The sequence below is a fragment of the Microtus pennsylvanicus genome, chromosome 1 (assembly GCF_037038515.1).
Source record: "Microtus pennsylvanicus isolate mMicPen1 chromosome 1, mMicPen1.hap1, whole genome shotgun sequence".
In the NCBI taxonomy this organism is placed as follows: Eukaryota; Metazoa; Chordata; class Mammalia; order Rodentia; family Cricetidae; genus Microtus; species Microtus pennsylvanicus.
The window spans coordinates 165425941-165440084 of record NC_134579.1 but is presented as its reverse complement, the minus strand read 5'-3'; the positions used below and the strand labels follow the sequence as shown (position 1 = coordinate 165440084).

The window sequence follows — 14144 nt, the reverse complement described above, 5'->3', positions numbered from 1 at the left end:
CAAGGCTATCTCTTAACTATAGCCCTCTGTAAAATAAAAATAAAATTTTATACTTCCGACAATAATATAACACAGAATATACATACCCCATTCCTGGTACCAAATTCTATATTAGTTACTTTTCCATTGTGATAAAACAACATGACCAGGCAACTTATAGACTAAAAAATTTATCTGGGCTTATAATTCCTGAGGGTTACATCCACAATGGCAGGAATAGCATGGCGGCAGGCAGGAATAGCATGGCAGTAGGCGGGAATAGCATGGCAGTAGGCGGGAATAGCATGGCAGTAGGCGGGAATAGCATGGCAGTAGGCAGGAATAGGATGGCAGTAGACGGGAATAGGATGGCAGTAGGCGGGAATAGCATGGCAGTAGGCGGGAATAGCATGGCAGTAGGCGGGAATAGCATGGCAGTAGGCGGGAATAGGATGGCAGTAGGCGGGAATAGGATGGCAGTAGGCGGGAATAGCATGGCAGTAGGCGGGAATAGGATGGCAGTAGGCGGGAATAGCATGGCAGTAGGCAGGAATAGGATGGCAGTAGGCGGGAATAGGATGGCAGTAGGCGGGAATAGCATGGCGGCAGGCAGGAATAGCATGGCAGTAGGCGGGAATAGGATGGCAGTAGGCGGGAATAGCATGGCAGTAGACAGGAATAGGATGGTAGTAGGCGGGAATAGGATGGCAGTAGGCGGGAATAGCATGGCAGTAGGCGGGAATAGGATGGCAGTAGGCGGGAATAGGATGGCAGTAGGTGGGAATAGGATGGCAGTAGGCGGGAATAGCATGGCAGTAGGCGGGAATAGGATGGCAGTAGGCGGGAATAGGATGGCAGTAGGCGGGAATAGGATGGCAGTAGGTGGGAATAGGATGGCAGTAGGCGGGAATAGCATGGCAGTAGGCGGGAATAGGATGGCAGTAGGCGGGAATAGGATGGCAGTAGGTGGGAATAGGATGGCAGTAGGTGGGAATAGGATGGCAGTAGGCGGGAATAGGATGGCAGTAGGCGGGAATAGGATGGTAGTAGGCGGGAATAGCATGGCGGCAGGCAGGAATAGCATGGCAGTAGGCGGGAATAGCATGGCAGTAGGTGGGAATAGGATGGCAGTAGGCGGGAATAGCATGGCAGTAGGCAGGAATAGGATGGCAGTAGGCGGGAATAGCATGGCAGTAGGTGGGAATAGGATGGCAGTAGGCGGGAATAGCATGGCAGTAGGCGGGAATAGGATGGCATTAGGCAGGAATAGCATGGCAGTAGGTGGGAATAGGATGGCAGTAGGCGGGAATAGCATGGCAGTAGGCGGGAATAGCATGGCAGTAGGCGGGAATAGGATGGCAGTAGGCAGGAATAACAAGGCAGTAGGCGGGAATAACAAGGCAGTAGGCGGGAATAACAAGGCAGTAGGCGGGAATAACAAGGCAGTAGGCAGGAATAACAAGGCAGTAGGCAGGAATAACAAGGCAGTAGGCGGGAATAACAAGGCAGTAGGCAGGAATAACAAGGCAGTAGGCTGGGGCAGGATGCTGGAGCAGGATGCTGCAGGCTTACACCTCAAACCACAAGCACAAAACAGAGCACACACTAGGAATGGCAGCAGGCTTCAAGGTTTTAGTGACTTCCTCCAACAAGGCAACACCCAAGCAGTGTTGCGAGCAGTGCTACCAGCTGAGGACCAAGGATTCAAATGCCTAAGACTGGAGGCCATCTCATTCATATTAGTAATGTCTTTTATCTTTGGATGAACATTAAATTATATAACTGCTAAGTATACATAACTTAGTAAAGAATAAGTCACACAAAACTGGGACATATAGAAGCATTCGGAATAGCCAGGATGAAAAGAACTCTCAGGACACCAGTGGATTCGCAGAGAGCCCAGCCTAGAGTCTAGATGAGTCACTTCTCAAGGGAGGAAATAGGCCTGGAGTACAAGCTGATCTTTGTGGATCCCACATGACTTAAAAACAACCCTCCAAAGGATCAAACTTACCTGCAGGAAATTTATCCACTGCCTATTTACAGATATTAGTGGATTCTCATCTTGGCACAGCCAAGAGAAATACATAGCAGAAATCCACTTTAAAACACACAGCGTGACCACCCCTCTTGTGCCCTCTCCATGATCCCAAGTTCCCCCAAGTTCCAAAAATGACTTGAACTCCACCCTAGGTATGACTGATGAGGATATGATTGATGACTATCATCTGTAAATAGGCAAGATGTCATTCAGTTAAGTCTGAAGCCATCTTTACTTACAAAAGAATCTTCATATAAACACACTGCCCTGCTCTGCTTTCTGTTGCTTTGATAAAACAGTGTTCAAAGGCATCTTGGAAGGAAAGGGTTTATTTGGCTTTCATGAAGGGAACTCAAGGCAGGAGCCTGGAGGGGAAAACTGATCAGAGACCAAGGAATGCTTTTACTGTATTGCTTCCCAAGCTAGCTTTCTTATGCAGCCCAGGCCCCACCCGCCTAAGGACAGGGCTAGCTACCTGCAGAAGGCTGGGCCCTCTTAAATCAACCAGCAATTAAGACAATGCCCCGCCGGTAGGTCCCCACAGGTATGTCCCCACAGGCATATTCCCAGTAAATCTGATGGAGGTCATGCTTCCACGAGTTTCCCTCACTCCAGTGACTCTAGTCTATGTCAGGCTGACCCAAGAGTAGGACCCAGCGGAACGACAGACGAGCTCCGGCAGAACCAGCTCTAGTGTTGCCGCTGAACTCAGTTCTGTTACATATAAGAAATCCTTTGAATGAAGTGGACATTTTAGAAATTTTCAAATGCAGTCTTTACTTTCTTGGGCATGTCAGTTTGTGCTCAATTTGAAATTATGGATTATTCATCTTTGGTGTTCTCTCTTCAGAGAAATTAAGAGTAGAAAAGGGAATGAAAATGACATTTAATTCAGCCAGTTTAGCTGGCTATTGATGGTGCTGTATATCAAATTATGATAAATTACTGACCAAAAAAGGAAAGAAGATTTATGCTCTCTCTCCTCCCCCTCAAAAAGTATATAGATGAAGGTCTGTGAGCCTTCTCTTTCTACAGCTTGCCATATGAAGATACTATTTTGGGCATCTATTTTTTCCATTTCTTGTTTGTGTTTTGGTCTCTTTGTAGGGTACATACTTTGGAGTATGGAGGAAATCTACCTCTCCCCATGTGTGAATACCAAAGGAGACATTATCGACAGTCTGGAGCCTCTGGAAACGCTTTCCTCACATCTAAAAATACCTCAGAGAAATTCAGATCCACGGGAAACAAAAATTGGTCAGGGAAACAGATGTTTGAATTCTTCTGAGTTAGTGCAGGCACCAACAATAATACAGCTAAAGTGTGTGTCAAAGAGATTGTCTGACTGTGTGCTTAGAGTATTTGAAGGCAATCCCACTCCTTCTTAGGAAGATTTTTCGAAGTTTAGTTTTTGCTAAATAAAACTTTATTCTTTTTCAGATATGGTGATAAGAACTGAGAACATTTAAATACCTAAAATTAGATAAATTACATTTGGCACATAATTGTGCTTCATTTAGGAACAATATACTTTGCTTTTTAAAGTATTTGTGTACATTTTACATTCTCAAGTAGATTATAAAGACCTGGAGATAAAAATCCCCTATTTTGTAATTCTATTACTTACTGTGACTAGTGTGGCACTTTGCACATAGTAGGCTTTCAGGAAATATGGGTAGACTATAGAATTAGTGAATAATTATGTAAAAATTACTTAAAATTAACAGTAAAAAAGGAGGCTATTTTATTCTTAATGATATTGTAATGAAGACTATTTTAAACTCTATGCAGCAATGATACACAAATATTTAAACTATTTATGTGCCTCAACTTGACATAATTTCATGATAACTTGATGGCAATCACATTTAAATATATTAGAATATTTTTGTAATAATGGTGTTCTAGAATAGCAACTTTAATAACTAGGAAAACATGTTAATAATGGCCATTAGCCTGAAGGAAACAAAGAACACCATGTATAAGCTTAAACATTCTGCTATAATATTTATGAGCAAACCTTAAATTAAGATTTATAAAATGTAAACTATCAAATGTTTCAGCTAGGAAATAATTTGGACTATATTTGTCATTTTTCCCATGTACACATGGGGAAATACTGTTTTTAAGAGGTATCTTTCTGCTCTCGTCTCTGACTATCACTGTCTAAATATGGAGATGAATTCTGCTTGATACAAGACCAAGGTGCACAGACTCACTCGGCGATCACCTGCATGTCAATGGATGAACAAATGATTTCCCCTTACCTTCAGGACAGCTATAAATGGTACAAAGTTAGCCCTCTGGAGTCCGTTTTTGTAGAGATCTGAAACAAACAAATGCACGAGCTTTTTACTTAGCTTCAACCACAATGATACTTTATCTTTTAGGCTGGCAAATGGAGCTTTCTACGGACTAAGAAAGCACAAGAAAACTGACCAAAATTATTTTTATTCAGACAGAACCAAGACTCTGACTACATTTTTAATAGAAGAAAAGTGAGCAGTTACAGAAAGGAAATCAGAAGCATCCCAGCTCCTAGCTTTACATGGGAGGAAGAGGCAGTGAAAATACAAAGTCACGCCTTCCAGAGTCCTGAGTCAAAACATCCATGTAAAGAAGAGACTCAGAGCTGGGTATTGTAGTGATGCCTCTAAACCCAGCAGAGGCAGACGGATCTCTGAGTTCAAGGCCAGCCTGGTCTACCTAGGGAGTTCCAGGACAGCGAGGACTATATAGAGAAACCCTGTCTCTAAAAACAAAAAGAAGGAGGAGGAGGTGACACATCCCAAAGTCCTTAGCCCCTGAACATAGAAGATTGTATCAGGAAGGAAATCATCTTTTCTGGTCCTGTAAGTTCTCAGTAATTAATTAAAAGTCATGTTAAAATAAGCCTTTCAGAAAAAAAAACTTGATAGACAAAACTGCTCCTGAATGTGTCCTAAGGTCACATATTTGATTAAAAGGTAAGGAAAGGCCACTGTAATGAATTGTCTAAAAATCCAAATACTCTTTTTAATAAGCTAAAACGCAAGGTGATTATATTAAAGGTAGTATTTTACAACATACATATGTGTCACAGTGAATGTATGCTTACACAAAATACAGATTCACGAATATACTTATTTTCAAAAGTAAACAAAAAGAAAATAGCAATGGATTTAAAGAATTTTAAATTTTTTATTTTTTAATTTTTTTTATTTTTCCATGATATTTATTGAGTTCTACATTTTTCTCTGCTCCTCCTTGCCTCTCCCCTCCCCTCTTCAACCCTTTCCCAAGGTCCCCATGCTCCCAATTTACTCAGGAGATCTTGTCTTTTTTTGCTTTCTACTTCCCATGTAGATTATATCTATGTAAGTCTCTCTTAGTGTCTGTATTGTTGTCTAAGTTCTCTGGGATGGTGGTTTGTAGACTTGTTTTCTTTGCTTTATGTTTTAAAACCACCTATGAATGAGTACATGTGATAATTGTCTTTCTGTGTCTGGGTTACCTCACTCAAAATAATGTTTTCTATAGACTTTAAGGATTTTATACTTTTCTTTTAAGTAGGCTTTTGCCAGAGTGGCACACATATGTAACTACGGTGCTCAGGATGGCACACATATGTAACTGCAGTACTCAGGATGGCACACATATGTAACTACGGTGCTCAGGATGGCACACATATGTAATGCAGTACTCAGGGGGCACACATATGTAACTGCAGTACTCAGGATGGCACACATATGTAATGCAGTACTCAGGGGGCACACATATGTAACTGCGGTACTCAGGGTGGCACACATATGTAACTGCAGTACTCAGGGGGCACATATATGTAACTGCAGTACTCAGGATGGCACATATATGTAACTGCAGTACTCAGGGTGGCACATATATGTAATGTAGTACTCAGGGTGGCACACATATGTAACTGCAGTACTCAGGATGGCACATATATGTAACTGCAGTACTCAGGGTGGCACACATATGTAACTGCGGTACTCAGGATGGCACACATATGTAACTGCAGTACTCAGGATGGCACATATATGTAATGCAGTACTCAGGGGGCACACATATGTAACTGCGGTACTCAGGGTGGCACATATGTAACTGCAGTACTCAGGATGGCACACATATGTAACTGCAGTACTCAGGATGGCACACATATGTAACTGCAGTACTCAGGATGGCACACATATGTAATGCAGTACTCAGGATGGCACATATGTAACTGCGGTACTCAGGGTGGCACACATATGTAACTGCAGTACTCAGGGGGCACATATATGTAACTGCAGTACTCAGGGGGCACATATATGTAACTGCAGTACTCAGGGTGGCACACATATGTAACTGCAGTACTCAGGGGGCACATATATGTAACTGCAGTACTCAGGATGGCACATATATGTAACTGCAGTACTCAGGGTGGCACATATATGTAATGCAGTACTCAGGGTGGCACACATATGTAACTGCAGTACTCAGGATGGCACATATATGTAACTGCAGTACTCAGGGTGGCACATATATGTAATGCAGTACTCAGGGGGCACACATATGTAACTGCGGTACTCAGGGTGGCACATATGTAACTGCAGTACTCAGGATGGCACATATATGTAATGCAGTACTCAGGGTGGCACATATATGTAACGCAGTACTCAGGGGGCACACATATGTAACTGCGGTACTCAGGGTGGCACATATGTAACTGCAGTACTCAGGATGGCACATATATGTAATGCAGTACTCAGGGTGGCACATATATGTAATGCAGTACTCAGGGGGCACACATATGTAACTGCGGTACTCAGGGTGGCACATATGTAACTGCAGTACTCAGGATGGCACATATATGTAATGCAGTACTCAGGGTGGCACATATATGTAATGCAGTACTCAGGGTGGCACACATATGTAACTGCAGTACTCAGGATGGCACACATATGTAACTGCAGTACTCAGGATGGCACACATATGTAACTGCAGTACTCAGGATGGCACATATATGTAACTGCAGTACTCAGGATGGCACACATATGTAACTGTGGTACTCAGGATGGCACACATATGTAACTGCAGTACTCAGGATGGCACACATATGTAATGCAGTACTCAGGATGGCACATATGTAACTGCGGTACTCAGGGTGGCACATATATGTAACTGCAGTACTCAGGGGGCACACATATGTAACTGCGGTACTCAGGGTGGCACACATATGTAACTGCAGTACTCAGGGGGCACATATATGTAATGCAGTACTCAGGATGGCACACATATGTAACTGCAGTACTCAGGGGGCACATATATGTAACTGCAGTACTCAGGATGGCACACATATGTAACTGCAGTACTCAGGATGGCACACATATGTAACTGCAGTACTCAGGGGGCACATATATGTAACTGCGGTACTCAGGGTGGCACATATGTAACTGCAATACTCAGGATGGCACACATATGTAACTGCAGTACTCAGGGTGGCACATATATGTAACTGCAGTACTCAGGATGGCACACATATGTAACTGTGGTACTCAGGATGGCACACATATGTAACTGCAGTACTCAGGGTGGCACATATATGTAATGCAGTACTCAGGGTGGCACACATATGTAACTGCAGTACTCAGGGTGGCACATATATGTAACTGCAGTACTCAGGATGGCACACATATGTAACTGCAGTACTCAGGGGGCACACATATGTAACTGTGGTACTCAGGGTGGCACACATATGTAATGCAGTACTCAGGGGGCACACATATGTAACTGCAGTACTCAGGATGGCACACATATGTAACTGCAGTACTCAGGGTGGCACACATATGTAACTGCAGTACTCAGGGTGGCACACATATGTAACTGCAGTACTCAGGATGGCACATATGTAATGCAGTACTCAGGGTGGCACACATATGTAACTGTGGTACTCAGGGTGGCACACATATGTAACTCTAGGACCTTAAAAATATTTTTAACGGAAACTTCTGGAAAAAATTTCCAAGAGTTTGAAATTTTATAGTCTTTTATAGACATTCTATAAAGCTCATGAATTTTTAAAACTATAAAAATAGAAACAGTAAAAAGGTTTCCTCAATAGTAAATACACAAATTAGGTTACACTATATCTTGTGGTTTTTTTCAAAATATAGCATTATAGTATCTTTTCTATATTTCCTTGTTTAGAGAAAATTTTATAACTGTGATAGATTTCAACTGCTATATTTTATGGAAATAAAATGATTATTAGAAAACATTTATTCTCCTTAGAAGTACTCATCGTCGCATCATTACAGTGAAGGAACAGTTTGTATGTGGTCTGTGGCAATTAAGAAGTTTCAGTTCACTTACATCCAAATTTTGATTTACGGGCATCACAATTATTAAGCTTCAACATGAGATCTTGTCTTTGCTATAATCCTTACCTCCATTGAGTAAAATAGGTAAAATTTGAGAAATGGCTTTAAAATTAAATATTCCCACAATTCTCACCAACTGTAAAAGCTGCTGGAGAAGCTGCATTAAAATGTGGTGGGGCCTCGGTTTGTGTGGTGGTAACGTGTTTTCCTGGCACGCATGAGGCTCGGGCTCAACCTCCAGACCTTCATTTGTAATATTCCCAACTCAGAAGCAATCCAAATGTGTAGCATTTGGTGAATAGATAACAAATCGTGCACATCTACACAATAAGATACTATTCTGCAATTAAAAGATAAACTAAGTGTACAATTGGCAAATCTCAGAAGAAACCAGACCCGAAACAATATACACTGGGTAGTTCCTTGATATAAGACTAGAGAAAAGACAAGCCCATTAACAGCAACCAAAGCAACTACTCAGTGTGGCTGCCTGAGGAAAGACCAAGGATCCGCAGTGATGGTGAAAGAAGGCGGGGCCAACAGTGAGTGATGACAAAAGAAGGCGGGACCGACAGTGAGTGATGATGAAAGAAGGTGGAGCCAACAGTGAGTGCTAACAAAAGGCGGGGCCAACAGTGAGTAATGATGAGAGAAGGCGGGGCCGACAGTGAGTGAAGACAAAAGGACACAGGAAACTTTGGGGAGAAGCAGAACTATTCACTACATGGTTGTGGTGATGATTTAAACAATGACTTTTTAATTTTTTTTGAATGTATGAGTACTGTATTTACATGACCCCCCATAGATTGACAGTTCTTAAAATGTGTCATTTCTATTATATATTAGATATCCTTTTATAAAAAACATATCAGCAGTAGTGAATATCTATGAGCTCAACAGTCTAGAACAAAGCTAAGGTGTTATTTTAAAGCTGTTTTTGTTTTGTTGTTGATGGTGGTTGTTTTTGTTTGTTGGTTGGTTTGTTTTGAGACAGGGTCTAACTATGCAGTCCTAGCTGGCCGTTCTGGAACTCACCATGCAGACCAACTTGTTCTGAGAGAACTGCCTACCTTTACCTGAGTAGTGCTGAGATTAAAGGCATGTACGGCCACACCTGTCCTATCTTTTTTTAATGCTATAGGAGACTGACAAGCATGCAGTTTGGTGTAGGGATAAGTCCCGCCCCTAAGGGGGCATGTTCGCCTCGGGCTAATGTTTGCCTATAAATTTGCTTCCAGCCGCTGCATCTGCTTTCCTGGTCTCCGCTGGAACGGTGGTTCTGTAAGTCTATTTCTCCATTAAAGCTGTATATATATTTTTACAATCTGTCTGCATTCGTTTACGCCATTACAGTTTGGGAGTTCTGAGATCAATGAAAGCAGTGAAAGCTCACTTGCTGTTGAATAAAAGATTTCCTAGAGGGGTTCCCAGGTGTCCACGGGGATGTCCCTCCCCAGCTAGGACCCTGGGCAGTGGAGGAGAGGGTACATGAACTGGCCTTGTCCCGTAGTCAGACTGATGACTATCTTGAATATCACCGTAGAACCTTCATCTGGCGATGGATGGAGATAGAGACAGAGATCCACACTGGAGCACTAGACTGAGCTCCCAAGGTCCAGTTGAAGAGCAGGAGGGAGAAGATGAGCAAGGAAGTCAGGACCGCGAGGGGTTGGTCCACCCACTAAGACAGTGTGCCTGAGCTAATGGGAGCTCACCAAAGCCAGCTGGACTGGGACTGAATGAGCATGGGATCAAACTGGACCCTCTGAATGTGGTTGACAATGGGGGCTGACTGAGGGGCCAATGATAATGGCACTGGGATTTGTCTCTACTGCATATACTGGCTCTTTTTGGGATGCTAGTCTATTTGGGTACACACCTTCCTAAGCCTTGGACTTCCCACAGGGCAGGATACCCTGCCCTCTCTTAGGACTGGAGGGGGAGGGAGAGTGGGGGAGCGGGAAGGAAATGGGAGGAGGGGAGGAAGTGGAAATTTTGAATGGTATTATTTATAAAGTAATAAAAAATAAATTAAAAAAAAGATTTTCACTCGTCAGCAAAGCTAAAGGAGAATGGCAGGAGCTAAGCCTTACAGACTGAATGTTTCAAAGGGTTAAATTTTTAAAACTCAACTTTTATAAAGACATGTGATTCAAACATTATGTTCTGAGGGCATTTTCTAAACATAATCCTAAGCAGAAATTCATTGGCTTGAAAATCTTTAGGTTTTTATGCAATGGAAAAGGGGCTGTAGTCATTAAATTGAAGTTCCAATGCAATTCAAATATTATGCTAATTACAATACATTAGCTCTACCTCCTGAAATATTATTTAGCTACAAACGGTTTTACACTTGGCTTTAACTTCCTTAGATGTAAAGATTTCATATTATCAACAGTTGCCATGATTTACTAAATACCAGTTAAAAATTCACCAGTTCTTGCCTGTGATTTTTTTAAAAATGATTTCTGAACAGAGGTAAATGAACACTTGGTTGCATAAGATAGAGGACTGGGATTACGGGCCATTCATTTGGTGGAGAATGGTATGAGGACTCTAAAACTATGCAGAGTGAAGAACCGCAATAACACTTAGAGGCAAATGCATGCAGAGAGGGGTTTTGAAGTAATGACAAGCACATCGAGGCTGCGGAGACGCATGTGGATAGCAGATCTTTTCCTTAAAATTCAAGTTTTAAAACCAAGAGGGTGAAAATTCCTATTCATACATGTGCAAACTGGTTTAGAGGAAGAAAAGTACGTAACAAAGGTAATTCAAAGGAATTTTCTTATAAAATAACAATAAAATATTTACATGGCTGTCTGGGGCCAATCTGACTTATTCTTCTAAAATATTACTTTATCATGGAATTTTTTAAGGGTATCTTTAGACCATTTAAGCAGCAACGGCAATTCAGCTTTTCTCTTTCATTATTTAGAAAATGTTTTATTAGTTTATTAGAAACTGCAGGCCATCAGGGCAAGGACAGTGTGGCAGACCGAATGAACCACGGCAGCCGATGATCAAGGAGAAAGCACCAAGCTCCAAGATGGCCCTTTTATGTCAGCTGGGCCCCAACCTTTAGGATGCTGCTACCCAAATTCAGGAAGGTCTTTTCCTTTAGTTAATTATCTCTGGAAATGCCTTTGCAGACAAACTCAAGAGATGTGCTATACTGATCTATAGGAGTGTCTAGGCCAATCAAGCTGAGCATGGAGATGAGATGTGGTTTGGAAATCTCAGATTCAGGCAGGATTTGTACACAAAACTTGGAGCTATCCCAGTCTAGTTCTCTGTGGGGCAGAGCACCACACCTCAAACTCTCTAATCTGATTCTTCAGTCTATAAAACTATGGGTTTGTCATCAGAACCCAAGACGCCAACGCAGCAATTATTATCCCGGACCCTGAAGCCCACCTGGGCCCTCCTCTAAGTTCTCTCCCTCGGGAGTCTGTCTGCTTTCTTTCTTTCTCCAGAAACATCAGATAATTGGGTTGTCATCTCCAAGGGGGTCACTGAGCTAGGAGCTTGCTTAGCTCAAAAAGGGGGGTAGCGGACAAATATCAACCACTGGTATTTCCTGTCACTGAGCTGTCCGATCCTGCTTTATGGTTTTTATTCATATATTTGGGCTGTTTTACAGAGTTTGCTCTGAGAAGCATTCTTCAATTTTTTTTCTTTTCTAATAATTTAGGAAGTAAAAGGCACAGTTAAATCCTCCAAAGCAAGCTGGCCAGAGTGGCTCCTATCTGCAGTCCTGCATCTGGAAGGCTGAGGCAGGAGATCTCAAGTTTGAAGCTATCCTGGGCCACACAAAATGAGGACATTGTCACTCAGTGTCAGTAACTCCCCTCGGCAGGAGTCAGAATTCCCTTCTTGCCCAATCCCCTGAGTGATCTGCCTCACTTCACACAATTTTCTTCAGTGAAGTGCATCCTGCACTGGCTCTCCCGGGAACTGACATCCTCCACTCCTCTGTTCTCCGTGGTCTGGTCTGATATTCTGCCAAACAGCACCCATTTCACCACACGGCTTGATGTCTCCACTTCGGTGCCTTGAAGACTAATATGAATGGATGTAATTGTAATATCTTCTTACTTCATTAGCTGTCTTTATTTCAGATGATCGCTCAGTAAATGAGTTTTCAGCTCAATTTGTTGCCTTTTTTTAATCTTAAATCTTTTTCAGTCTACATTTTCCTGATTTTCTTTCCCTTGAGACAGAATCTTGTTATGGAGCCCATAGTGGCCTTAAATTTAACATCCTCCTGACTCATCGTGCCTGGTGTTGGGATTACAGGCATGGACCACCAAGCCCAACTTCTGGTTTCAAAGAAAATGAAAGCTAAATTTCCTGAACCATACTTCTCTTTGCTCTGGTCACTCATCTATTTTTAAAAGCTGCTGGGTTGTTTTTTTTTTTTGCCTTTATTCACATTTAATGCTGTAGTATCTGTCATTGTTCTAATGCTAGGGTGTTTTCTGTTTATGTAGACCATGTATATGCTCAGGGCATCTCTGCAATTTAGACAGTGTTTTTATGTAGTTCTGAAATTCAAATAAGATATGTGGTTGGGGGCTGGAGAGATGGCTCAGTGGTTAAGAGCACTGGCTGCTCTTCCAGAGGTCCTGAGTTCAATTCTCAGCCACCACATGGTGGCTTACAATCATCTATGATGAGATCTGGTGCCCTCTTCTGCCTTGCAGGCAGATGTGCAGGTAGAATATTGTATACACAATAAATAAATCTTAAAATGTGTGTGTGTGTGTGGTTTGCATGGTTCTCCTAATTATCCACCAACTTGTTTTTCTCTTTCTGTCTATAATTTAGTTCCACGTTAAAAAATGATAATTGTTGGTCAGGGTGCAGAGAGAGGGTGTCCTGCAAGCCTCTGCCATGACTGGGATCTATAACACATCTCCGACTAAAACTAAGGGGCAAGAGTCAGAGCTCAGGGGGACCGCAACAAAACCTTGTCTTCCAGATCAGGCAGGATGACTCATGAACTCACTGCAGCTGTGGATGCCTGCACAAGACCTGTATAAGAGCAAGCCATGCAACTCCTACTGTCCTAGGGGTTCACAAGCCATGTAACTTCTATCATGGAGTCCTAGGGGTTCACAACCACCCAACTTCTACCGTGGAGTCCTGGGGGTTCACGAGCCAATACACCTAACTGAAGAGCTGTGGACGGGTGGTGGCTTCTAAGGTTGAGAGACTCAATTTTCTTTAAGGGTGTGGCCCCTGATGAGTTAATCACATTCCAATGGAAGGTCCCATATCCAGCAGGAACAGGAGTCAATGGGCTAGTTAAAAAGAGGAGAAGGGAATCTAGCAAGGGTGGGGAGGAGGAGTTGGGTGAACAAAATCAAAATAAATCAAAAGAATTCACTTATAAAGATGAAAAATGTTATAGCTGTAGACCTTGACAAGTTCATAACTTCAACAAAAATGCTCCATAGTTTCACTGCTAAATGCAGTCCTGTCTTTTGAGGCAATACACATAGCTCTGATATCATATTACAGTGATAACGCTACTTCCATTTTATGAACTAACTCTACTGGGAAAGGTAGTAGTTTTTCCAAATGTGTTCTCAGCCTTTGTCCAATGCCCACTGAGATGCCGTTGTTGTAGTTGCCTTGTTCTGTTGAGCCAGAGTCTCTCTGTTTAGCTCTGAAGAGCCTGGAACTTTCCCTATAGACCAGGCTGGCCTCAAACTCACAGAGATCTGCCTGCCTCTGCCTCCCAGATTCTGGGATTAAAGCAA

General features: G+C 42.4%; 1 protein-coding gene across 3 annotated transcripts in view; it reads right to left on the bottom strand.

The window, feature by feature from the left end:
* The window catches only part of Afg1l (AFG1 like ATPase), a 160743-nt gene that overhangs the window by 84641 nt on the left and 61958 nt on the right, over nucleotides 1-14144 (bottom strand). For all 3 annotated transcript variants that reach the window (XM_075944655.1, XM_075944665.1, XM_075944676.1), the window contains one exon: nucleotides 4288-4346. In XM_075944655.1, coding sequence (XP_075800770.1) covers nucleotides 4288-4346 — 59 coding nt within the window. The remainder of the gene's footprint in view (nucleotides 1-4287; nucleotides 4347-14144) is intronic.